This window comes from Sarcophilus harrisii, chromosome 4 (genome assembly GCF_902635505.1).
Source record: "Sarcophilus harrisii chromosome 4, mSarHar1.11, whole genome shotgun sequence".
Lineage (NCBI taxonomy): Eukaryota > Metazoa > Chordata > Mammalia > Dasyuromorphia > Dasyuridae > Sarcophilus > Sarcophilus harrisii.
This window is the reverse complement of record NC_045429.1, coordinates 359,248,237-359,275,228: the sequence shown is the minus strand read 5'-3', so window position 1 is coordinate 359,275,228 and position 26,992 is coordinate 359,248,237. Positions and strand designations below refer to the sequence as shown.

At 47.6% G+C, this 26,992-nt stretch overlaps 1 protein-coding gene across 1 annotated transcript in view; it reads left to right on the top strand.

Moving 5' to 3' along the window:
- Positions 1 to 26,561, top strand: part of INSRR (insulin receptor related receptor) — a 28,934-nt gene extending 2,373 nt beyond the window's left edge. The window contains exons 2-22 of the mRNA XM_003768141.2: positions 3,565 to 4,113; positions 6,357 to 6,669; positions 6,957 to 7,099; positions 7,403 to 7,547; positions 7,996 to 8,210; positions 10,044 to 10,170; positions 19,632 to 19,870; positions 20,566 to 20,733; positions 21,028 to 21,226; positions 21,906 to 21,947; positions 22,188 to 22,405; positions 22,613 to 22,749; positions 22,961 to 23,123; positions 23,347 to 23,452; positions 24,155 to 24,225; positions 24,459 to 24,688; positions 24,823 to 24,933; positions 25,088 to 25,247; positions 25,523 to 25,652; positions 25,846 to 25,980; positions 26,190 to 26,561. Coding sequence (XP_003768189.1) covers positions 3,565 to 4,113; positions 6,357 to 6,669; positions 6,957 to 7,099; positions 7,403 to 7,547; positions 7,996 to 8,210; positions 10,044 to 10,170; positions 19,632 to 19,870; positions 20,566 to 20,733; positions 21,028 to 21,226; positions 21,906 to 21,947; positions 22,188 to 22,405; positions 22,613 to 22,749; positions 22,961 to 23,123; positions 23,347 to 23,452; positions 24,155 to 24,225; positions 24,459 to 24,688; positions 24,823 to 24,933; positions 25,088 to 25,247; positions 25,523 to 25,652; positions 25,846 to 25,980; positions 26,190 to 26,430 — 3,842 coding nt within the window. The 3' untranslated portion in view covers positions 26,431 to 26,561. The remainder of the gene's footprint in view (positions 1 to 3,564; positions 4,114 to 6,356; positions 6,670 to 6,956; positions 7,100 to 7,402; positions 7,548 to 7,995; positions 8,211 to 10,043; positions 10,171 to 19,631; positions 19,871 to 20,565; positions 20,734 to 21,027; positions 21,227 to 21,905; positions 21,948 to 22,187; positions 22,406 to 22,612; positions 22,750 to 22,960; positions 23,124 to 23,346; positions 23,453 to 24,154; positions 24,226 to 24,458; positions 24,689 to 24,822; positions 24,934 to 25,087; positions 25,248 to 25,522; positions 25,653 to 25,845; positions 25,981 to 26,189) is intronic.
- The last annotated feature ends 431 nt before the right edge of the window (positions 26,562 to 26,992 follow it).

The following is a 26,992-nucleotide window of genomic DNA, read 5'->3' as shown; positions in this document are numbered from 1 at the left end:
GCTTCTCCATCTGGACATGGGGTTTCATAGTATTTCAGAAATAGAAAGAACCTGAAGCCCAAAGATGGGAAGTTGGCTTGTTTGGGGTCACAGATGGAATCCATGCCTAGAGCTAGGACTAGAAGTAGGGGACTCTGATACCCAGCTCAAGTCCCTACTACCCAATGGAGTTGTCTCAGCATCCTCATGGGATGGATCAATGAGTCTGGAGCAAGAGGAACGAGGTTTGAATCCAACCCTGATTCTGTGGCTTGCCATCCATGAGACTTTGGAGATCTCTGTGGTTCCCTTATAGCTCTAAATGATATGATCGAATATGAGAGAAGGCTGAAGGAAAAAGCCTCCATCCTCCCCTTGACAAGCCACAACCACAAGAGGGATGAAAGATAGAGGCTGACAGGGTGCCTGATGTGATGAATTAGATGGCTTCTCAGGGTGTACTAACCTGGGAAGGAGAGCATATGCTTTCCCCAGGTTGAGTCAGCTTACCCCCACTCTCTCCAGATTCCTCTTCCTACTTCCACCCCCAGTCTTAGCCTAGAAAGTTCCCATGTTTAGCATAGGGATTGAAGGGGGGAGACTGGTCATATTGACTGTAAACAACCTCCAGATGGGGGAGGGGAATTGGGGATACTGTAACTGAGGGAAAATGATGAGATAGCACGGGATACGATCAGAAAGGAAATTCAGTAAAAAGTTTAAATTTTCTCAAGAGCCCCTCTTCTGGGAAGCCTTCTCTGATTGACTTCTGACTCCCCACTATCTGTTCCTATTCTAACATACAGCTCAAATTGCCTGGCTCATCTGCTTTCGTCTCTTTCTGGTCAGGGTTTCTCTATCCATGCCCTGATTGTACACCACATATTGCTATTAAAATGGGGTCTTTACAAGGGCAGGAAGTGTTTTCCTCATCTTCCAGAGTGTGAGTTCCTGAGGGAAAGGGCAGGGTCTCTGCCATAAGACATAAATGAAGGGAATTGGAGTGAGAGCTGAGAGGTACATGGGGCTTACAAATACCTGCAGCTTCAGCATTATCATTCTCCCTCATGATTAAACGGCCTTGGGCGGGAGGGTGAGGGTGGAAAAGGGGGATGGAGCAGAGCCATCTCCAGGCCCCAGCAGATGCCAGACGGGAGTATGGTTGTCCAGACAGAAGCACGTCCATGGGAGGAACTGGGAGCTTCTGAGGGTGGGGGCGGGTGTTTGATCAGGGGACCCAGGTGGCTGGTTCTCAGTGTCAGCCAGGGAGGGAGCAGGAGAGGCCAGAAAGGAAGGGAGAGAAGTGGGGGGGAGGGCATCAGGAGGAACCTGAAGTGGGGGGTAATCAGAGAAGGCTTTGGGATTTGTTTTTCCAAAGTGTTCTCATTAGGGGAGCTCTGAAGAGCCTAGGTGCATGATGGGAAATGGGATGAGGGGATCTTGAAGAAGGCCCCCTACCCCTTTCTTAAATTTGATTGGTCCAGGGACAGGTGATAGAAATGGTGGGGGATGGGAATGAAGGGGAGCTGGTTGCAAATCTCACAGGCCACTTGTCTCTCTCCCTCCCTCACACATACACAAACACAAACACACACACAAGTAAACAATTAAAGACAAATTTTGGTCCATTTTCCCAGTATTAAGAGAGATACCTTTTGGGGGTATACATGTTTAGAAATGGAGAAGAGAAAATGTAAGTGACAATGAGGTGTGATGGGGAATGCTGAAGGCAAAATTTGGCAAGGAAAGGTGAAGAAGAATTAGATTTGAGAGGTGGTAAGGAAAATAATGGAAATCAAATAAGCAAAGAAAGAGTGGGGAGAAATAAGTTGGGAAAGGGAAGATTAACGTTATCAAGATGTCTAAGCTCCTATGCTTGCCAAACACACACACACTCACTCACTCACTTATCTATGCATGTACCCTATTAAATATCAAGAAACAATGGCTAGAGGGGAAACATACATACTCCCATGTCCATCTATGCTCATATCTCTCCCTGAGAAGAAAGTTAGGGACCCAGATGTCCAGGTAGGGAGGAGGAGGCTGAGGATCAGAGTTGGGATAAGGCATTTTCTGATCTGAGACAAAGACTGAGTTAGAACCTTTGCTGGAACACGCTTATATAAAACGAATACCATAATCATGAAAGAAAGGATTTTCTAGCATTAAGAATATATGCTTTTACCAAAAAAACAAAAACAAAAAAACCCCAAAAAACTACCTTCCAATGTCCTTTATCGTACCCACTTATGTTATTTGCCTTAGGTGACCAGCTACTTTGTTGACCTCTAGTCCTAATCCCTAGCGACCCAAATCTGCTTTGGGAAGGCAATATATGTGTCTTGTACCTACCTACTCACCCCTTGATTCACATCCCAGGGGTTGATTTGCCCAGGGCTGATACATAGTAGACATTCAACATATGTTGAATGAAATAAGCAACACCATACCCTGAAGTCCAGTTGTCCCAAGCCTGAGTCCATTTGGAGTGATTGGGGATAGGAAAAGTCAGTATTCAAGGGTCCCAAGCTTAGGCGCCCTATTAGATGAAATTTAATAATGATAAATGCCCTATACTTGAGTTTAACAAAACTGCATAAATAACCAGATATGAGTAGTTTGTGATAGAAAGAGCTGGGGATTTTAGTGGATGTCAAAGTCAATATGGATCCACAGTGTGGTATGGGAGCCAAAATATCTAATAATTTTGCAGCCCCCAGCTACCATGGCTTAGTGGGGAGAATTCTGGGACTAGAATCAGGTAGACTCAACTTCCTGAATTCAAATCTGGCCTCAGACAGTTCTTAGCTCTGTGATCCTGGTCAAATTACTCAAGCCCATTTCTCTCAATTTCCTCATCTGAAAAAAAAAGCTGGAAAGGAAAGTGGCAAATTGTTTCAGTATCTTTACCAAGAAAACCTTAAATCAGATCACAAAAAGTCGGACTCAAGTGAACCAATTAAATGAAAACAAAAATTATAGGCTGTGTTAATGGATGTATTGTGTCTAGAATACATGCCATGGTTGACTTACATCTAGGATATTGGGTTCAATTCTGGATACCACAGTTTAAGAATGTTATATACACATTTGACCTCATCCAGGAGAGAATGAACAAGATGATGAGACATCACCAAACACCAGTTGAAAAAACTGGAGATATTTAGCTTAGGAAAAAAAAAGACTAAGAGAGGAGTAGGGACATCTCATGTGGAAGAGAAATTAGATTTGCTCTTCTTGGTCTCAGAGGGCTTGGGGCGGGCAGAAAGAACAGAATGTGATTTGGGCTCCATTTAAGGAAACACTTTCTAACAAGTGGAGCTGTCCAAAGCTGAAATGGACTCCCCATGTAGGAATGTAGCAGGCTCCTGATCATAGCTGAAACTATGTAGCTATTTGCCCAGCATGTTGTAGAGTGCGTGGTGTGCTCTAGACCTGATGATCTCAGAAGTCATTGCCTTCTCTAAGATTCTGTGAGTCTAGAATTGGGCAGGGCAAGTCTATGGGATTCAGGTTCTCTTGGGAAGGACGGGGGTACGTTCCTGAGCTCCCATCTGTGTCTCCTTTTCCTCTACCACTCAGTCTGCCCCAGCCTGGACATCCGCACAGAGGTGTCGGAACTCCGGCGACTGGAAAACTGTACCGTGGTGGAAGGCTACCTACAGATCCTGCTCATATTCACAGCAACTGGGGAGGATTTCCAGGGACTCAGCTTCCCCCGCCTCACCCAGGTCACCGACTACCTTCTCCTCTTCCGGGTCTATGGGCTGGAGAGTCTTCGGGACCTTTTCCCCAACCTGGCAGTCATTCGAGGCACCCGCCTTTTCTTCAGCTATGCCCTGGTCATCTTTGAGATGCCCCATTTGAGGGATGTGGGGCTTCCAGGCCTGGGTGCCATCCTTCGAGGGGCTGTGCGTGTAGAGAAAAACCAAGAGCTGTGCCATCTGTCTACTGTTGACTGGAGCCTGCTGCAGCCAACAACCGATGCCAACCACATTGTGGGCAACAAGCTAGGAGAGGAATGTGCCGATGTGTGCCCTGGAATGCTGGGCACTGAGGAACCCTGCATCAGAACCACCGTCAATGGGCGCATGGACTACCGCTGCTGGACCTCGGGGCACTGCCAGAGAGGTGGGTACATGTGGGCAGAAAGTGAGCACAGGAGATGGCACTTAGACCAGGAAAAAATCAAGTAGTCTAGCCCCCTTATTTCATAGATGGCAGTGATTTACCTAAATAACCCATTGACAAGCATTTATTAAACACTTACTGTATGCCAAGCACTTTAGTAGATGTTTAGGATTTATAGACAAAAAAAGACAAAGTTCTGCCCTCAAGAGAGATTCTATAAGGAGCATCAGGGACACACAGCATATACATATATAAGTAAATACAAAATAAAAAGAAATTCAAAGAAATAAGAAATTCTAAGAGGCGGGAGGAGAGGGAGGGCATCCCAAACATAGGGAACAACTGTACAAAGGCAAAATGAAGCATGTGAGAAGCAGCAAGAAAGCCAATTTGGCAGGATCAAAGCAAGAGGGAAAGTATGAGGTTGGCCTGGTACACAGGAACCAGATTATAAAGGAGTTCAAATCCAGCCTCAGCCACTCACCAGCTGTGTGATCCTAGGCAAGGCATTTGGCTGTTTGCTCAGTTTACTGAGCTGGAGAAGGAAATGGCAAACAATATCTTTACCGAGAAAACCCCAGAAGGGATCAGAGAGTCAGCCATGGCTCCTCAGGAGCTCAGGATGACCATAATCAACTCCCTCATTTTACATAGGAGGAAGCTCAGGTTAGCAAAGTTAGCAAAGCACGGGTAAGTAGTACAGAGCTAGATTTTGAGCCTGGTCCTTCACCTGGATTCAAATGCCCAAGATCACAAAGCTAGGGAGCCTGGTGGGCAAGTTCAAAGGGAGTTGAGGAGAAAGATTAAAAAAAGATGGGAGAGAGCAAGGAGGAGAGATAGGAATATCCTAAAAAATCAAAGTGGGGAGAGGCTGGAAAGGGATCTGAGAAAGGAAAGAGTTAAGTAGGGAAAAGGGGAAATGGACTGGCCCCTGGTGGTTGAGAGGGGAAGGGGGAAAAGCAGGGAATGGGGGTCCCTTAGGATCAAGGAGAGCCTGGAGACCTTCCGCTTGAAAATTTGTCCAACCCGTTGTCTCTCTCATAAATTAGGACACAGGTCCTGAGAATGGGGGTCCCAAAAGCTGTCCCCCCATCTCCTTACCTGCCATCCAGGTAACCAGATCCTTGCTGTATCTTGATCTCCCACGTCTTCCCCCAACCCGGTGTTGTCTATAAACAGGATTGCTAGTTCCCAAAGTATATGGTATCAACACACGTTGCCCCTGCTCGTGGCCCCTCTCTTTCCTAGTCTCTAGCTCTTGCCCCACAGGGAAGCCAGGCTCCTGATGCCCTGGCTCTAAATTTGCCCTGTTCCCCCATAAATCCCCCCTCCCTCAGAACTTAAGGGACAGTGAGCGGCTGGTTCTCCAGCAGGGCTGCAGCAGTGATATTTTCTGGAGGGTCTCCGTGCCCCAGCTCTGCCTCCCGAGCTCAATCCTGCCCTGGCACCATGCCCGGCCCAAGTCTGGCCATCCCTTCCAGGAGGGAGGGCAGGGAGACGCGGTGCTGACAAAGCAAGGTCACGGCTCTGTCCCCAGCTGCCCCAAGCACAGGGAAAGCAGCCTGGGCAGAAGGAGGCCCTGGGCCCTCAGGGAGCCCTTGGTTTGAGGGCCACACCAGGACACGGGGACAGAGAGCAAGGGCAGGCGAGCAGCCGGACATCGGACTGCAGGCGTGAATGGGGCGGGGGGGAAAGCCAGATGGCCGGTGGTCACGGGCACGGCATGGCGTCCAGATACACCTTCGATTGTCTGACTTCCCACTCTGAGGCACAGTCATAAAAATAGCCGACAGGCAGCTTGTTTGGGGTTTACAAAACATCTTTCATAGTCGGGGCAGACGTCCGTCTGGAGTGCAGAGGAGGGGTAATCATGGTGGCTGACAGCACCTGCTGTATACCAGGCCCAAGCCCCATGCAAAAGGCTCACAAATATCACCTTGTTTTATCCTCGCAACAGCTCTGTAGTGTTAGCAGCCACGTAACGCCGGTGTTACTATTCTCACCACATCACAGACTGAGGCAGAGAGATGTTAAGGTGCTAAAAAGTAGGAATTCAGACTTGAATTCAGGTCCTCCTGACTCCAGGCCCATTGCTCTATCAATCGCACCGTCCATTTCCCTCTTGGGTATCCTGGATAAAGAGTCAGATACTGGGGGGAAGGCCCAGGGAGATGGGGCACTAGGAGAGGGAGGTCCTTCTGGCCGAGCTGGCATGGCCCTGATGCCCTATCCCATGCCCACAGTGTGCCCGTGTGCCAGGGGCCTGGCTTGCACCCCACGGGGTGAGTGCTGCCATCCCGAGTGTCTGGGAGGATGCAGCCGGCCCAGCGACGCCCAGGCCTGCGTGGCCTGCCGGCACTTCCATTTTGGAGGCACTTGCCACTCAGCCTGTCCCCAGGGCACCTACCAGTATGAGGCTTGGCGCTGTGTGACAGCCGAGTACTGCGCCAGCCTCAGGGCATTGCCCGACCTGCCTGGCAGAGGCTCTGACTTTGTCATCCACCAGGGCAGCTGCTTGGCCCAGTGCCCTCCAGGCTACACCCACAACGACAGCAGGTGAGTCCTGGACCCCCAAGGGGACGCCCCCCCGTGTATTCAGGGGAGAGGGACCCAAGGCATCCAAGGGCAGGACCAAAGAGGAGATCTCTACATGGAAGGGCTCACATCAATGAGGAGGAACTCAGAGGGCCATGGGAACAGTAGGAAGGGTCTCTGGGATAGGGGCAAGAGCATCCTAGAAATCAGAGGCAGCTCTGGGGATGGGAGAATGGGAGCCCAGCCTCGTCTGGGAGAGGGGGGCTCCGAGGAGCTCACTGTCTCCCCCTCTCTCCTTCCTCCCGCAGCATCTTCTGCCATAAGTGTGAGGGGCTGTGCCCCAAGGAGTGTAAGGTGGGCACCAAGACCATAGACTCTCTCCAGGCAGCCCAGGAGCTCATAGGCTGCACCCATTTGAAGGGCAGCCTGATCCTTAACCTGCGCCAAGGCTGTTAGTATGCCCTGGTTCCCACCCCTCCCCCTGCCCCTGGTGCCCATTCTGGAGCCTCCTTCTTGTCAGTGGGGTCTCAGTCCCTGGGTAATCCCTCTCAGACCCCCGCCCCTAGAAGGAACAATTCTTCCCACCGATCCAACCCAAAGATCCCCCCCAGTTTCTCAGCCTTCCAATCAGTCAGTAAGCACTTATTGGGTACCCACAGTCTGCCAGGCCCTGTGCTAAGCCAGGGGTACCTGATTTCCTTCCTTTCTCCCCCCTTGTCCTGCCTTGAGCTGAACCCTTTCCCTCTCTGAGCAGATAACTTAGAGACAGAACTACAGCGAAGTCTGGGCCTGGTGGAAACCATTACTGGCTTCCTCAAAATCAAACACTCCTTTGCCCTCATCTCCCTGGGATTCTTCAGGAACCTCAAACTCATCCGGGGAGACTTCATGGTGGATGGGTAAGGGGGTCGGGGGTGGGATGGCTCTTCCCCCCAAAGCCTCCCCTCTGCCCCGGAAGGGAGCCAGGGCGGGGACTGCCAGCTTGAATAGACAGTGAGGGACATTCAGAGAGTGGCTGCAGGTTTGGAGGATGCTCAGAGCCCACACAATGACTTCTCAGACTGGGGCCATTAGCCAGACATCAGGGGAAGAAGCAGCTTATCCCATCTCCAGGTATTGGTGCCCTGGGGCAGATCTTTCCTTGCCCTTTCCTGTTACACCCTCATCTCTCTCAGTCTGTTACCTATGAAAGCCCAGGTGACCGTGCCCCTCTGCTCCCCCTCCCTGCTCCCCCTAGTATCCCTGCCTCCCATCAGGTCCCCACAAACAGGTTCCGTGTCCACCTTATGCCAGCTGGTCTCTCCACGCCTCGAGTTCCAGACCCAGACCCTGGGCCTCTCTCCCCAGGAACTACACGCTCTATGTGTTGGACAATCAGAACCTACAGCAGCTGGGGGAGTGGGCAGAGGCCGGGCTGTCCATCCCCGTGGGGAAGATTTATTTTGCCTTCAATCCACGTCTCTGCCTGGAACACATCTACCAGCTCGAGGAGGTGACGGGAACGCGGGGCCGGCAGAACAAGGCTGAGATCAATCCTCGCACCAATGGAGACCGAGCGGCCTGTGAGGGAGACATGTCCCGGGGGCAGACGTGGGATGGGGAGCCTCGGGAAGGTCCCTGGGTCAGGGCGGGATTAGGGGAGCAGCCTGGATGGGGAAAGTGAGTTTGGGCATTTGGGGAGAAAGTTGAGGTGGAGGGTGGGGTTGGGATCGTAGCAGTATCACAAGAACTAGAGATAAAAGGGATTTTTAGAGTCGTTCTGATCCAGTCCTCCCATAAGTTAAACAAGAAAGCTGACGCTTCAGAGAAGAGACTTATTCAAGATTTGTAGAGTATTAAGGTAAGCAGCCAGTAAGTGAAGGAGCTTGGAATCCTCTCTAACCCCAGATCAAATGCTCTTTCAACTACTGTCAGGTCAAGGTGGACAATGCAGGATGGAAGGGCGGACATAAAGACAAGATTGGGGACGGACGAGAGCTCAGCCTAGGGAGACAGCATAAGGAAAGGGTTAGAGACCTGGAGGTTGGTATTGAGTGAGGGGTTTGAGAGTGGGAGAGATAGGGAGAACTAGAAAGGAGGGAAGGTTAGGAATAAGGGAAGGCTTGAGGTCAAGGATTAGAAGACAGATGAAAAAATTTATTCTCATCTGAGACTCTCTTCTTTTCTATTATAGGATCATAGGCTAATAAATATAGAATTTTATGGGATCTAAGAGACTTAGGATCCAGACCCCATTCATCAAGAGGTCCATGGAGAGATTTTAGAGAGATTCAGAGAGATTCACTAATCTCAATGGGAAAAAAATATTATTTTCACTATCTTCTCATTGAAATTTAGCATTTCTTTCAATTATTAAAAAAAAGTTATCCTTAGAAGGGAGTCTTAGGTTTCACCATATTTCCTTTGGCAAGATTAAATCCCCAGATAGTCATATTACAGGTGAGAAAACTGAGGCCTCCGAAAGGTTTTCATCTTCCAAGGTCTCTTACATTGAATAACTAACAAAGTCAGGATCATCTCAGGTGTTTGGACTGTTTGTACATGTGATGTGTGTGATGGTGATCAGGAAACTAAGGTCTAAATCTTGGCTCTGATGCTTACTCACTGTGTGACCCTGAATAAGCCATTCAACCCCTCTGATAACAGGCTGCTCATCTAAAAATGAGGAATAATATATGATCTTGTTAGGGGTATAACAATTGTGAATAAAGTTCTTCGTAAGCCTGAAAATGTTATATAAATGTGTTACTATTAATAAGTGCTGTATTGATGCAGAAAGGGCTGTTACACAAATAGTTTTGAAATTTAGCCAACAACAACAACAACAAAAATAGGTCATGTCAGATAGAATTTGAGAGAAATAATAAGGCAGGTAGGTGAAACAGTATAGACAGAGCTCTGAGTCTAGAGTCAGGAAGACCTTAATTCAAATCCAGCCTCAGAAACTGATTAGCTGTGTGGCTTTGAGCAAGTCACTTAACCTCAGTTTCCTCATCTGTAAAATGGGAATAGTAATAGCGCTTACCTCCTAGGATTGTTGTGAGGATGAAATAAGATAATATTTGTAAAGCACTTAGCACAGTGCCTGGCAACTATATAAATGTTAGCTCTCGTTAATATTAACTTCCATTTATATAGTGTTTCCAGGTTGACAAAACCTGAACTTATACCCCCAACAAGATCATATATTATCCCTCATTTTTAGATGAGGAATCTGTCATCAGAAGGATTGAATGATTTATCCAAGGTCACACAGTCAGTAAGCATCAGAGTCAAGATTTAATCCTAATTTAATCCTAATTACCATCACCCAGAGCTGCTCCCTTATACCCAGGCTGTGGAGCAGAGAGGTAAGCATCCAGCCTGATACTACCATCCCTCACCATTTTCTTCAGGCAAGACCCGGCCTCTCCGGTTTGTCTCCAATGTGACAGAATCAGATCGGATCCTCCTTCGCTGGGAGCGCTATGAGCCCCTAGAAGCTCGAGACCTCCTGAGTTTCATCGTTTACTACAAGGAATCGTGAGTGTGTGTGAGGGGGAATGGGAAAGGAGGGATCCTGGAGAAAGATGTAGGAGCCAGGGGCTATTCCTTTTTAATTATTAGTTAGGACTTTTTTCATATATTGACAGCTTAGATTTCTTCCTGTGAAAATAACTGACATATACTTTGTCCATTTATCAATTGGGAAATAACTCTTCTTTTAAATTTGAATCATCCTGGCTCTGCATTCCTCATAGTGGCCGGTATTTTGGCCAAGAGAGAGAAAAGCAAAGTGAGAAGAAGAAGGGAGAGAAGACAATTCTTATGGGAAACATGGTGGTAGTGAAGAAAATGGGTTTTTTTTTCAGTTATTTAGGGCACCAGAGGCCCCCATAAAAGAGAAAGGGTGTGGGCCCAATGGGGGAAAGAGAGAGCATTTGGAATCAAATGATCCTGGTCCAAATTTTGGGTGTACATGACCTAAAGCAAATGCTTCCCATCTTTGGGTGTTCCAATTAGTTCTAGGGTCCATTCGACCTCAAAACATCATGTGCTAAGATTCCAGAACATTGAGGTCTCCCTCCCTAGCAGCCGAATATGTCCATTTCATTCAATTCAACAAGCATTTATTAAGCACATTTATTCATTTTATTAATATTATTAATATCAATCCAGTTTATTAGTTTATTATGTGTTAATATTAAGCAAATCTATTAGTTTATTAATTATATTTATGCATTCATATGTCAAGTAATCTGCTATGTATTGGGGATACAAAAGTGAAATAAGATACAATCCCTGCCTTCAAAGAACTTACAGTCCAGAGAAAGGTATAACATAGTTAAGTATAGTATAAAGTAGAACATTCAAAGGGAAGATCCAGACAGGATCTAGGAATCTAGGAAAAAATCTAGGAAAATTTGATGAAGAACTTACTTTTATTTGAGGTACAAGGGATGGGACTTAACCCTTAACTTCTGGGGCATTCCCTTCCTCATCTGTAAAATGAAAGGATTGGACCAAAAAAACTTTTCTAACAGCTCAGGCTCTATGGCTCTAGAACATCTTCACTCTCTTTTCTCTCATTCCTAATGCTGCACACCCAAATCAAACTTATTGTATTTTAGCCTATAGTCACTGGGGACTGAAAATTCTTGAGCACAGAAGTAAACCAGTCACACGTGTCTTAGGAAGAAGGGTACATGGAGACAGGGAGATCAGTTAAAAGGCTATGTTGCTGCCATCCCCTTTTCCTTTTGCCTTCAATCTTTCTCAACATCAGAGTCTTTTTCAATGAATCTTATCTTTTCACTATGTGGCCACAGTATTTAAGCTTCAGCTTCAGTATTTGACCTTCTAGCTAACGAATTTAATTTCTTTATTAATTTCTTTAAGTATTAATTGATTTTTACCTCCTTGCTGTCCGAGGGATCCTGATAATAGGGATTATTACGAAACTTGATGGGATCATAAACTACAGAGGTGACAGTAGAAGTGAACCCAGTATGCATGAAGATACAATGATAGACCTTAGCAATATAGTGAACATATGGAGTGAGGGAAAGAATCAATAAATCAACATTTATTAAGTGCCTGCTATGTATAGTGCCTGCTAAGACTTAGAGATCTTCTAATCCATTTTATAGATCAGGAGACTAAGGCCAAAAACTTACATGATGCATTTGCCACGTGCTAAGTGCTGGGGATACAAAAAGACACCGTTTTCACGCTTGAGAGGACTGGGAGAACAAATGGTTGCCATCATAATCAATAGAAGAGTTTGGAAGAGAGATGAGTGTAATAGAAAAGTAGATAAAATCAGTTCTAGGGATATTGTGAGTTTAAGGTCATGGTGGGATATCCATGGAAGTGCCCAAATGAGTTCAAATCTGGTTTCAGACACTTATAAGCTGTAAGACCCTCTACAAGTCACTTAATCCTATTTATCTATGAGCTGGAAAAGGAAATGCAAAGCTACTCCAGGATCTTTACCAAGAAAAACCCAAATGGGGTGACAGGGGGTTGGACAAAATTGAAATGACTAAAAAACAACAAAAAAATATATTTGAAAGATAGCTCCATGAAGGTGAGAATCGAAGCCATAGGAGTAGATTAAATCGACAAAGAAAAAAGTAGAGAAAGTGGAGAAGCTCCAGAACTAAGCCTTGAAGTAGAGCCGAGAGTAGAGAGAAAAAAAAAGATAATGAATTGTTGAAGGAGTCGGAGAAGGAGCAGTGAGATGTTTAGAAGGAGAACTTGGATACAGAAGTAACATGCAAGTCCAGAAAGAGGAAATAGTGTCAGAGGCTGTAGGAAGACACAATAGGATAAGAACTTTTAAAAATGCTGTTATTTTAAGAGTTCAGAGATTGCTGGCAATCTTTGAGAGAAAAGTTTCAGGACAGAATTGGGGTGAAGAGTCAGCTCAAAAAATTAAAAAGTTAGTAAGTGGTAAGGAAATAGAGGAAGCACCTACTATGTGTCAGTCACTGTGTTAAGTGTTAGGAAATACAAACAAAGGCCAAAAAAACCCCCAAAAAGTCTTTGTCTTTGAGGAGCTCACAGTCTAACGGGGGAATTCACCATTTAATGGATTCTCAGAATTGAAGCCTTCTGATCTAAGCATTAGCTAGATAATGAGCTACAGTAGAAAGAGAAGACCCCTCTTTGCTTTCTAGGGCAGTCCATTTCACTTATAACACTTGCTATTAGGAAGATTTTCCTTACATTTATCTTGAAATCCTCTCTTTCTACACTCTATCCCTTGCTTCTAGTTTTGTTCTGTGGAGTCAAACAAGACAAATTTCATCCTTCTACATGGCAACCCTTCAAATATTTACAAAGATCAAATGAGATAATATTTGTAAAGCACTTGATCACTTAGTGATCAAGACAGTAGGTGTTTAATAAATTTTTATTATTCTTCAAAGATGATCATCATTTTCCTCATCTCCCCAGCAAGTCTGTTTTCCAAAGTAAACTTGATCTCTGGTTCCTTCGACTGTTCCTCATATGACAAAGGAGCAAGGAGCCAGAATATCTGGTTAATAAGTGCAAGGTCTTTGGACAAGGTACTATAACTACATGGTATGAACTTCAGGGGAAAAGTCTCTGAATCAAGAGTGTCTTGATCCCCTTTCTTTGGGCAGTTTCCTCCTTCTACTTTTCCCCGTCCTTCTCCCCATGTCTCTCTGTATCTCAGAACAGATACAGCCTTAGGGATGCTTTCTAAGAGGCAGAGCTGTCAGTAGGAATAAATTCTTTGTCAACAGAAGTCTTCAAGGGAAGGCTGAATGACTATTTCATAAGATCATAGGTTTGGGGCTGGAAAGAACCTTAGAGATCTTCTAATCCATTTTACAGATCAGGAAACTAAGGCCAAAAAAGTTACATGATATATTTGCCAAGGTTACATAGTAAGTAAAAGAACTGAGATTTTCCAGCTTTCATGCCTTCAAATCCCATTTTCCACTCACTGTACCAGGGTATTTGTTACCAGGGATATTATAGAAGAAATTTTTTCTTTGGGAGGGAGTACAGGACCATGAAAATAACTATCACAGCACCCTGCATCTCTAAGATTCCATGATTCAGTTTGCCATTCCAAGGAAAGTTTTTAGGAGGAGTTTATGATCAGTCAAGGGAGGAATAGGCAGCAGCCTGGGCTGGGAAGTCCTGGAGATTGATTAAGTCTTCCTTCACTTTGTTAATGACTCTTAATGACCAAACACCTCCTGCCCCCAGCTGTGGTCTGAAGACCAACCACTAATTTGGCTAGTTTGATTAGCATCTCTGCCAGCAGTTCATTAGACTCTAGACAGGAAGGCTGGAGGAAGGGGGGGTTAAGGAACAGCTGTTCTTCTTTCTGTGGTGCACAAGAGCTGACCCCAAAACAGGAGGTCAGGCGACAGGAAGGACTTCCTTGTCAGGCATAAGAGATGTGAAAAATGATGATTCAGGAGAAAAGAGAAATACCCCATAGGACTAGGGAAAGGAAAAATGAGGAGTTGGGAGTAGGGGAAGCATGATATAGTGGAGAGCAATGACTTTGAAGTCAGAGAACATCAATTTGAATCCTGACTGCCTTTCTGTGACCTTGGAAATAGTATTCAAACTGTCTGGACTTTGGTTTCCTGATCTATAAAATAAAAGGGCAAAGCTGTGATGTATAAGAGAATGTCCAGAATCCCAGAGCTGGAAGGGACTTTAGAGGACATCTCTTCCAATCCAAGGCAAGAAGTCTTTCAGCAGTATTCCTGACAGATGCTGATTCAGCCCATTCTTGAACACTTCCAATAAAGGGTAGTTTAGATTTACTTTAGATTTCCATCCTATTGATGGACAGCTCTGATTGTTCATCCCTCTCTTTACTGTGCCAGCCTAGCCATTTCAGATGTTCTGGCTAGGTCATTCGAAGGACAAGACTATTTTCCTTAGGTTTCTCCCTGCCACCTCTCCATCTCTCCTTTGTTCTGTCTCTGCACAATATAGTAAAAAGTATGGAAACCATATCATGTGAGGATCAGTTGAAGTAATTGACCCTGTGAGAAGTGGGCAGCAAAGGGCTACCATAGTGCACAGACCGCTAGACCAGGAGTCAGGAAAACCTGAATTCAAACCAGCCTCAGACACTTACTACCCATGTGATCCTAAACAAGTCCCTTAACTGTTTGCCTCGGGTTCCCTCTTTGTAAAATGATCTGGAGAAGGGAATGGCAAACCAATTTTGTATCTTTGCAAAGAAAACCCCAAATGGGGTCACAGAGAGTTGGACAGGATTGAAATGGCTGAAGAACAATAATATGGGAAGGGGGATCACATGATAACAGTCTGAGTATTTGAGAGACTCATGAAGGAGCTCATCTTCCTTGGCCACAGGAGGCAAAGCAAGAGATAGAGGAATGTTTTCATAGTCAAAGCTGTGTGACAATGAAATGAGTTGCTTCAAATGAGTCCTCCATCTCTTTATCATTCAAAGAAATATATATTTGAGACCCAATCATATGCAAGGTTGCTGAATCATAGCTAGAATTCATACAGCACTTTGAGCTTTGCAAAGCAGTTTACAAAGGCTATGTCATTTGATCTTCACAACAATCCTCCCTGGGAGGTAGGTGCTCTTATTAATCCTACTTTACAGATGAGGAAAATGAGGTAGACAGCGATTAAGTAACTTACCCAGAGTCACACAGTTAATAAGTGTCTGAGGCCAGATTTAACTCAGCTCTTCCTGATTCTGGTCTACCAAGACAGGAAAGTATGATTCATTATCCATTTTCTAGGAACAGAACTGGTCATTGCAATTAATCGGAGTTGAGTTGCCTCTTAACATTGTTTTCCTTTCCATTAAGTTCTCCTGGTTCTCTCTAGTTCCCTTTTCATCAATTCATACAAGTCTTTCTTAGGCAATAATATTTCATGACATGCTGATGCCGCGAATGTTCAGCTGCATGTTTCCTAATCAATGGATACCAACTTTGTTTCCTGCTTTTCATTACCGCAAAAAGTGCTGTCGCTAACATTTTGGTATATGGGGTTTTTCTTGCTGGAGTTGGCTCCCTTGGGCTGTATACTCAGTAGTGGGACTCCTGGATTGGAGGACTGACACTTATTGACTCTTCTCAGATGATTCCTCATTTTTTTTCCTGAACCCTAACACCTTCCCTCTTTTTTTCTCCTCTGGTTGTTCTTCTTTCTTTCACTGGGTTTTTGTCCCTGGTTTCAGTCTTTTTCTTTTTGTTGCCTTAGAATCTTTATCTCCCTGGATTCTTACTGGGATCAATTCCTTTTTTGTTATAATAATAGCTTTTTATTTTTCCCCAAAAATGCAAAAATAATTTTCATCATTCACCCTTGCAAAACCTTCTATTCCAAATTTTTCTCCCTCCTCTCCTAGACAGCAAGTAATTCACTATAGGCTAAACATGTGCAATTCTTTTAAACATATTTCCACATTTATCATGCTACACAAGAAAAAAGCCAATCAAAAGGGGACGGGGATGAGAAAAAGCAAACAAACAGCAACAACAATAAAAAGGTAAAAGTACTATAATGTGAACCACATTCAGCCCCCAGAATCCTGTCTCTGGATGCAGATGACTCTCTCACACAGTTAATAGTATCTAAGGCCAGATTTGAATCCATTCTAAGTGCTCTAACTACTGTGTTATCACTAGAGATTACAGTCCCATTTCCTAGATAAAGAAACTGAGGACTGACAGGGGGTGGTGATTTATTCAAGGTTACTCCTAAAGTTAATGGCAGAGTTGTACTAAACCCCAAGTATCCTGACTCATCCCACCTGGCTTTATCCACTGAGATAAACTCCTTGTAGAAAAAGGGGTCTCTAGTAGGAAAAAATAATCTAGTAAAGGAAATTGATGTGTTGTAAATCTCACCTTTGATTTTTTTCTTTCTTTCTTTTGTTGAGAGTGACATCCCATTTTCATTTTGGATGGCTCTAATTGCTAATTAGGTTTCTATTAGATTGAGCTTTTTAAAACAGATCTTGTAGCTTTCACCCAGTGTTCCTCTAGTTCTGCCTTGGAGGACAGAAAAACTAATTATTCTTTCAAAAGATAATTCAATTCAGTTCAATCAACAAAGTATGTAGTGAGGTGCTATCCTTCAAATGTGTGAAGATGACTATCAAGGGTAGGGTACCTCTGTAGAATTAAACTGTAGGATCCCAATTATCCTTTCTTTGAAATCAAAGAAATAAATTCACCCCAAATCTAGAGTTTGCCTCAAATATCCAGTTTTCCCTTCCTAATCTGCTATGAATTTTAAGAAAGAGGAATCACTTCTGCCTAAGGTTCCTATCATTTCCATTGCTGTAGCTAGTTCCTCTTGAGTGATCGTAATAAGACTCAACATAACAGCAATTCTTTCTATTTTTTATTTCCCCTACATCATGAGGAATTACTGGATGCTCCATTTTAAAATTTTTTTTTACTTATTTATTTATTTTTTTGCTGAGACAATTAGGGTTAAGTGACTTGCCCAGGGTCACACAGCTAGGAGTGTTAAGTGTCTGAGATCAAATTTGAACTTAGATCTCCTGACTTCAGGGATGGTGCTCTATCCACTGCACCACCTAGCTGTCTCTTGGCTGTTCCCTTTTTAAAAAATAGAGATGGAGCTCCAGCAGATGCTCAGACAGTTAATCTCCTCCTCACTCACTACCACCCCTTTATTATATCATGTTTCCATACTGAGTTTGTCATTTGTTTCCTGAACACGCCATCCATTTCCTCCTTCTTGGCAGGTGGTTCTTAGAACATTCCCCTTCCAGTGTCACTTCTGCTCCTCCTTCCATTGATCCTTATCCAACTGATATTGACCAGGTTTCCCTGAAACTACTCTGTTTCCCCACTGCCCACTTGAAGAATTTTCTCACATGAGTCTATCTTTGTGGTATATAATACTGCTCCAACCCCCTCTTATCTATTTTTTCCCCTTGAGTAAGATAAAATCTTTTATTCTACTAAGTCATATCCCTTCAGTCTCAGCAATGTCTAGGAAGTCAAATTTATCTAATTAAAATCTCCCATTTTGATCTCTTTTTTGCTACTCTTCTACTATTCAGTATTCCCTTTGTATTCACCAAGATCTCCCCTGCCAAAATCACTGGAATATAACTCCTTCCAAAATCCTTCTATCATTGCCAACACTTGTAAAGAAATGCCTTAGGTGCATAGACATTCCCTTGAATCTCCATCAAACTTTAGACCCAGTTCGCATTATTATACTGGTTGCCATCCTAAGCACAGCCTTCACCAGGATGCCAAGAGCATCTCCATCTCCCTGGATACCCTACCCCTGAGCATCCCTCCAACCCTTCTCATTCCCAGACACAATGGTCCTGAGGAGCTTGAATTCTGTTTCCTTGGGCACTTAAAGAAAAGAAGGCACAAAATTATAAGGATAAATCGATGCAGTGGCAAGAATTTTGGCAGATTTGGGTTGAAATACCAAGTTCAACATTTAATAACTGCCCCATTTTTTAAAGAGCTCCAGCAGATGCCCAGATAGTTAAACCTCCCCATCTTCGTGACTATATCATGTTTCCATGACAAGTTTGTCATTCTTTTTTTGAACACATCATCCATTTTCTTCTTCTTGGCAGATGGTTCTTAGAACATTCCCCTTACAATATCACTTCTGCTTCTCCCTCCACTGGTCCTCATCCAGCTGATATCAGTAAGGCTTCCTGATGTGTTAGGCTTTGTCAGGTTAGCTGTGTGATCCCCGTGAGCCTGGGTTGTCTATCTGTACAACAGGGTAATAATCTTCAGACCATCCACCTCACAAAGTGGTTGTTATAGAAAGGCCTGTTGCATGCTCAGATTTGTAAAGAAGCAGAGCTGCTGAGGGGATATACCATGGAAAAGGCACTTTTCAAATTTTACTCTACAAGTTCTTTACAAAGTTACTCTACAAGACAATCATTGAGACTCCCACCAAAAGTTGGATGGCAGAATCTTTGATCTTGGGCATGGTCAAGGGAGATTTGGTCTCTTTACCCTCTACTACAAGGGAGGTGTGATGGGGGGAAGCCATGTCCCTACCCTCCCTCTTCTATCTTGATTTCCCTGGTCTCCTTCATGTCTCAAATCTCACCTTCTACAGGAGGCCCTTCTGTGTCCCCCCCCAGCTGCTAATGCCCTCCCCTTTTAGATTACTTTCCATCTCCTCTGGATATATCTCATATGCATCTAGTTATTTACATGTTATCTCTCTCATTAGAATAAGCTCCTTGAGGGGCAAGACTGTTTACTTGGAATAAAATTGTATTAATATCTAGTTTTACATAGCCTTAATTTACCCATTGTCTTCTTCCTCTTCACTTCCAGATAATTTTAACATGTAACAAAAATTATTTTAAGAGAGAAAAAAAATCTGCAAAATTGCTCAATACAAAATCTGACAATATAGACAATGTTCCATACTCATGGACTCCCACTCCTCCCAACTAAAATTCCACCTTCTGTAGGAAGCCTTTTCTAACCTCTCTTAATTCTAAATGCCTTCCCTTTTTAAATAATTTCCCATTCATTCTATAAATAGCTTGTTTTGTATATATTTATTTATTTAGTTTTTATTTGGTTGTCTCTCCCATCAGATGGTAAGCTCCTTGAGGGCAAGGAATGACATTTGCCTCTTTTTGTATTTCCATCACTTAGCACGGTGTCTGACGCATTAATAAATGTTTATTGATCGATCACTGCAAAGTAGTTTGAGCCAAGCTTGTTCATAATTTTGCAGACATGGGCTGGTCTGGGGGGCTTTTTTATTTTGCTTCTGTTTGTCTCCCCCAGACTTAGCATAGTACTTGACCCATGGTAAGTGCTTAATGAATGCTTATTGACTTACTGATCCTTCTTGTCAAGAGATTAAGTATTCCAGACTTGGGGAAGATGGCAGCATAGAGGGAAGGAATTTTCAGATTCCAAGGAGTCTGTGGCTGCTCCCCATCTCCTGGTGTGGGGGGTGTACAGTCCATTCCAGAATGCCACAGAGCACATGGGCCCAGATGCTTGTGGAGCCCCGAACTGGAACCTGCTGGACGTGGAACTGCCCCTGAGCAGAACCCAGGAGCCAGGAGTGACCCTCGCCCCCCTCAAGCCCTGGACCCAGTATGCCGTCTTCGTGCGGGCTATCACCCTGAGCATGGCAGAGGACAGCCCCCATCAGGGGGCCCAGAGCCCTATCATCTACCTGCGAACCCTGCCTGCAGGTACCCCTCCACCTTCTTCCTTCTGCCCCTTACGCCAGATGGATTCTCTGAAGAATCTTAGCCAGAGAGGGCATCTAGCTATCCAAGTGAATGCAAGGGGATGAAGTGGGGGGCCTGGATTCCCTGTGCCGAGTAAAGGGAGGGAGGAGGGGCGTGAGGAGGGGCGTGGGGCTGGGCTGGGGGAGGCAGGGGCCTGGATTTGTGGACAGAAGATGAGATCTCTCTCAGGATGGCTACTTGTGTAAGCTTGAGCAGCCTCCTTCTAGGCGGTCTTTCTTTAGCTACAAAATGGACTAGAGATCTCCAAGGGTCCTTTAGATCCTGTGAGGTAGACCACTGGAGAAGGGGAGCGAGCTGCCTGAGAAAGTGCAGGACTTAAGATTCTTGAAGGTTTGGAGACCAAATGGGACTCCTGGGTCTTGAGTAGCCAAATACCTGTGTCTCGTGTGTGTGGTTGAGCGCTCGAGGGGGTGCGCACACACACTCACTCATTCACACTCACACTTACACACTCACACTCACACTCACACTTACACACACGTCCCCTAGGTACCAGGGAAAATAAGGTTAACAGTGAGAGGCTGCTGGAAGTGCCGGGAAGGGGAAGGGGACATCTGGGGCGTGGAAAGTGGGGCGGATTCTGGAAAGGGAAGAAAGAGTGGCTTGACTGACCCGGGGCTGGTCCTGCTCCCCAGCCCCCACAGTGCCCCTGGACGTCATGTCCACGTCCAACTCTTCCTCGCACCTGCTGGTGCGCTGGAAGCCGCCCACGCAGCGGAACGGGAATCTCACGTACTACCTGGTGCTGTGGCAGCGGCTGGCGGAGGACGCGGATCTGTACCTCAATGATTACTGCCAGCGGGGTGAGGACCGGGGCTGCCTGAGGGGTGAAGGACTGCCTCGGGAGCCCGAGGAGGGCGGTGGACGCGAGAAAAGGATGGGGCTGCACCAGGAACTGGGGTTCTAAGCGCCGAATTTGAAGTCGAAAGGGACTAGGCCTAAGCTGTCCCTATTAATAGGCAAACCACTTCCCCTCCCTGGCCCTCGATCTCGGCTTGACTGTAAGGGGGGAGACAGGGTGCAGCCTCTCAAAGGTCCCTTCTGTCCTTCGCGGCTGACTGAGCCGGATTTCGGCCCCGCTCCCCTCCTACACCCAGGCCTGCGGCTACCCAGCAGCAGCACGGACGCCCGCTTCGACCAGGAGGAAAGGGAACCCCTTGCCGAGGCTGAGCCCGGCTGCTGCCCCTGCCGGAGTCCGTCCCCGGAGCAGCCCCAGCAGCCTGCCCTCGAAGCGCACGAGGCCTCCTTCCAGAAGAAGTTTGAGAACTTTCTGCACAATGCTATCACCCTTCCCAGGTCAGCTGAGCCAGAGTCCTACCCGCAGGTCGGGGCTAGAGACCTCGGGGAGGAGGGAGGGAAAGGGGAGGGGGAGAAAAGAAAGAGAGGGAGGGAGAGAGAGAGGAGAGCAGAAGAGGGAGAGAGGAAAGACACACACAGAGAGCTACAGGAACTGAGAGAGAGAGAAAGACAGACGGAGAAACAGAGAAAGGGAGAGGGGGAGAGAGAGAAAGGGAAAGAGAGGGAAAGAGAGAATTGACTGGCAAGACTGTGGGGAGACTTGGTGGATGTGATCTCGGAACTGAGCCTTGGGCTTTAAAATCCTGGGTGAGAGTCTTGGGTTGGAGGAACCTGCGGCTGAATGGGGCATCATGAAGTTGCTATTAGTATCTTAGCCTACCCCTCATTAGACACCGCACAAGAGTGGAGCTCTGGTCCCTCAGAGCCTTTCGGGTTCTCTCCATGGCTCCCCCAGCCCTCTGGGCATACAGTAGGTCCCTAGCACATGTCTATTGAATGGGTTCATTCGTTGGAGAGGCTCACAGACGAGGAGAGAGCCTGCGGATTTGGGGGAAAGGCCCGTCGCCCGCGGGTGGGGTGAGTGTGGGCGGAGCTACAAGTTGAGCCCCTTGAATGGTGGGTGTTGCAGGATCTGGTGAAAAGAGTGGGTTGAGAACGGTCCCGCCTTTCTCCCCAGATCCCCCTGGAAGGTGACTTCGATCAACAAGAACCCCCAGAGGTAAGTGGGGGGAAGGGACAGGGAAGCCGCGAGGGGAGCCAGCAGGCAGAGCGGTTGGGGGTCAGCAGTGAGTGGGAAAAGGATTTGGAGAAAAGACCTGAGTTCGAATCTCAGCTCCGCCACCTTAGCCAACGGTTGAGTTTCCTCAGGATGAATTAGGAAACCCTGCCAAACGAGTGCTCCGCCAGTGCCTAAAGTACCTTCCAGCTCATTAACGGGCGGACCCTTCTGCCTCCCCAGGGACGCAGGCCGCTACCGGAGGGCTGCAAAGGCCCCCGGGGGAGGGGGGAATGGCTCGGACTTCGGGATCCAAGACAAGGTACCTCGCGAGCGGGCAGTGCTGAGCGGCCTGCGCCATTTCACCGAGTACCGCATCGACATCCACGCCTGCAATCACGCCGCGCACACGGTGGGCTGCAGCGCGGCCACCTTCGTCTTTGCCCGGACCATGCCCCATCGTAGGTGACCTCCAGCCTCTGGCCCCGAACCACCGCCCTCCGAATAGCACCGTGCACACGGTGATCTCCCCTCAGACTCACTTGGGCAGCTTTTGCCTTCATTTCTCCATCCCCAAGGTCAGAGGGGGAGGGGGGAGGGATGCTTGCACTGACAACCTCCAAGCCAGAAGGGCCTTTACAGCCATGGCTGCTGCTTCCTCCCCCCAGGTGAGGCAGACAGCATTCCGGGGAAGGTGGCCTGGAAGCCAGCCAGTAAAAGCAGCGTCCTCTTGCACTGGCCTGAGCCCCCAGACCCTAATGGGCTCATTCTCAAGTATGAAATCAAGTACAGGCGCCTAGGTGAGGTAGGGACCCTAACACCCCTCCCTGCTGCGCTCCCTCCCTTCCCAACTACTGAGCTCTTCTTCCCCCCCACCCACCCCGGGGAGCCCCTTCCCTCTCAAGTGCCATCATCCCCTCCCCATTTCCCTTCTCCCCTATTATCCGGCTCCACAGTCTTCTGCTTGGTTTTCTGCTGAGTTTTCCCCTTCCTTTCCCTACCCCATCCCCACCTAGGAGGCCACAGTGCTGTGTGTATCCCGCCTCCGCTATGCCAAGTTTGGGGGAGTCCACCTGGCCCTCCTGCCCCCCGGCAACTACACAGCCCGAGTCCGAGCCACCTCCCTGGCCGGAAATGGCTCCTGGACAGATGGCCTGCCGTTCTATATCCCTGGTCCTGGTAAGACAGAAATGGCCAGCGCCTGGCTCTCAAAGCCAACCTAACCAGGACCTTAGAGGCCCTCACATCACTGGGAACCTATGATGGAAGCACACCCCCTCACCCTTTGGTTCTGTCCTAGGGCTGGACCCCTCATCCCCTGACCCTAACCATTAACTATGGTCCTGAGTGAGCCCTCCCCTTTGATCTCTGATCTCCACCTGACTTTCTCCTCTCTTCCCAGAGGAAGAGGAGTCAGGGGGGTTACATGTTCTCCTCACGGTCACCCCTGTGGGGCTCCTATTGCTCGTGGTCCTGGCTGCCCTTGGCTTCTTCTACAGTAGGAAGAGGTAGATATCTCCACACTCAGTTTCTCTTCTCCCCTCCCCTTCATTGGGCTCCCCATCCTCTCCTCCCTACATGGGAAGCAAGCCTGGATCAGACGGAGATGGGTTGACACTGAAGCCTGCTGCCTCTCACCCCGCCCCAGGAAGTAGTAAAATATCCCTTTTAAGAAAAAAGATAGCAGGGTAGCTAGATGGCACAGTGGATAGAGCACCAACCCTGAAGTCAGGAGGACCTGAGTTCAAATCTGGACTCAGACACTTAACCCATCCTAACTATGTGACCCTGGGCAAGTCACTTAATCCCATTTGCCTCAGGGGGAAAAAAGAAAGAAAACAATGCGATGTATCTGAGGTGAGGGTGAGGAGACCCCTGCCACATGACCAGTAATTCAGGGTTCTTGGCCCCTCTCTGGGGAGGGCAGCAGGAGGCGGACTAAGTGACAGCACACACGCAGTCCCCACCATTCTTGGCCAGAGTCTGGGCTCAGGAAAAAGCCCAATTCTGAAAGATGCTCAAGAGATCCTCTAGATCTGGATGGGGCTGAGAGGAAAAGGGCTGTGAGACCTACTTTGGTGCCTTTCCTCTGCCCCTCAGGCCTAAACTCCCCCTTGCCCTATGACTTCACACCAGACTCCTGCCAAGCCCCGATCCCTCCCCCCCACACACACCCTGCCTCACTTCAGTTCTGGTCTCTGCCCCCTCAGGAATAGTGATGGTTACCCCAATGGGACTCTCTATGCTTCTGTCAACCCTGAATACTTCAGCACTTCCGACAGTAAGTGCTCCATGGGTCTAGGGAGAGGGTGGGGGACAGGGATCAGGGACAACTTTAGAGTGGAGGGTGAGACTTGGCAGGTGAGAGATGGGCACAGATCAGGCTTCAGCTATGGATGAGAGAGGTGGTGTTCAGAGCCAATCCCTAGGGAGGGCAGTGGGGACCCCAAGGGAGGAGAGGCTCAGAGAAGTCCCTGGCTCCCCCTCACATCATCTGTTCTCTACCACAACCAGTGTATGTTCCAGATGAATGGGAAGTGCCTCGAGAGCAGATTTCTGTGATGCGAGAACTGGGCCAGGGCTCCTTCGGGATGGTGTATGAGGGGTTGGCACAGGGGCTTGAGGAGGGGGAGGCCCCCACCCCAGTGGCCCTCAAGACCGTGAATGAGCTGGCCAGTCTTCGAGAGCGCATCGAATTCCTCAAGGAGGCTTCCGTCATGAAAGCCTTCAAATGTCACCATGTGGTACCTGGGAGGGGAAGGGCTTGGTTTCATGGCACCCGGGAATCAGGGGCATGGTTGGGGGGAGGCGGGATCAGGTATCCGGAGACTGGCCCAGTTACATTTGGATCCCAGTCAGACCCCATTGCCAACTACAGGTGCGGCTCCTGGGCGTGGTGTCCCAAGGACAACCAGTTCTAGTCATTATGGAGCTCATGACCCGAGGGGACCTCAAAAGCCATCTCCGGTCCCTGAGGCCTGAGGCAGAGGTAAGGGCTTAGATGGAAGGAGGAAAGGAGGGATAGACTGAGGGTGGGGGGACTGGTGAATGCCAACGTGCTTGGGATGGTAGGTCCCTTGGTGTTTGGGCAAGGAAGAGTGAGTCCTTTCCTCACAGATCTCCCTCCTCATCCCCGACTCCAGAACAACCCAGGACTCCCTAGACCAGAACTGGGTGACATGATCCAGATGGCAGGTGAGATCGCTGATGGCATGGCCTACCTCACTGCCAACAAGTTTGTGCACCGAGACCTGGCTGCCCGAAACTGCATGGTGTCTCAAGACTTCACAGTCAAGATTGGGGGTACAAAGGATGAGAGGGGCCTCTTCCAGTTTTGGATATTCTTTTATTCTACGCTGGAAGCAAGCTTTGGGGCTGGGAGACAAAAGAGGGAAAGAAATCAGAAAACATAGCATGGAGAGCAGGAGATTTGGGAATCAGAGGAGTTGGAAAATAAAAGGATGGGGAAAGTGGAGGCTGGTCATACTTACTTGGGGCAGAGTTTGATGGGGATGGGGGCTGACTGACTAAAGCAGTGTGTGTGACCTGCCCTTCCCCGTGTCCTCTGCTACCCTCAGACTTTGGGATGACTCGGGATGTGTATGAGACAGATTATTACCGAAAGGGAGGAAAGGGGCTGCTCCCTGTCCGTTGGATGGCTCCTGAATCCTTAAAAGATGGAATCTTCAGCACTCACTCGGATGTCTGGTGAGGATGGGTGGGCTAGATTGGGCTTCCTGGGGAGGGAACTGGGACCCTCACAAGAGAGGCTGGAAAAGTGAACCAGTAACTTTCACTTAGACTTTAGGGAGCTCTGGATCCACACCTGTTCCTGGAATGAGGTTGTAGGGAGGGAGCAGTCACTGGGAAATGCTAAAGATCTTGCCTTTTGTCTCCTCAGGTCGTTTGGTGTAGTGCTGTGGGAGATTGTGACCCTGGCAGAACAGCCTTACCAGGGTCTTTCCAATGAGCAGGTGCTCAGGTTTGTCATGGACAATGGCGTCCTGGAGGAGCCCGAGGGCTGCCCTCCCCAGCTGTGAGTCACCTCCCTCCCCTCTCCCCACACCATGTGCGCCCTCCTCCACTCATACATAGCTCCTCCATTTACCTTACATCCAGACCTTACTCCCAAACAGTGACTTCGAGGATTTTCACTTCTCCCCAAGTCCTGTAACTACTCATGGGATCAGGGTGGTAAGATCGCAATCATCCTGATGACCCTGCTCCTCTCTTCCCCCATGCCAGACAGGAACTAATGAGTCGCTGCTGGCAACAGAACCCCCGCCAGCGCCCAACCTTCCTGCAGATCCTGGACAGCATCAAGGATGAGCTGCGCCCATCCTTTCGGCTCCTCTCCTTCTACTACAGCCCCGAAAGCCGAGGGGGCAGGGGCTCCTTGGCACCTCCTGACACAGACCCTGATCCCCACCTGTCCCCTGAGGCCCCCCCAGACTACAGCCCTCCTAATGGCAGCCTAGGACACTGAGAAGTTCCCTTTCTCCTGGAGGGATGCCTGTACATTGACATCACATGACAATGAGAGAACACAAGATTCCTAGATGCCAGCACTTTTGATATGGAACACACACACACACACACACACACACACACACACGTTCATAAAATAGTCCAAGGGGGAGAGGTGGTGATGAGATGGGATGGGATGGGATGGGCCAGGGGACAAGAATTCTCTCTGGTCCTTTTTGGACCGATGGTGGACTGGGGCCAGGTAAGATGCCTCAGCCCTGAAACTCCATTGAAAAATGAGAAAAACGGGGCCGACACAACCGAAGGATGGTGGTAGCCCTGACATTTGGTGGGGTGCAAAGCTCTCACTAGCACAGAGGGAGAACAGTAACTTTCTTTCATGGACAAATCAAAAATACAAAAATACACCCACCAGGCATCCCAGACTCAGATGGCATAGGGAATCTATCCTGTGTTCAGATATATATGCTAAATGAGTCTGCATGTGTTGTGGGGTTTTTTTTTTTTTTTGAGAAAACACATTACACACATACACCTCTCAACACCATTTTTTCTGATAC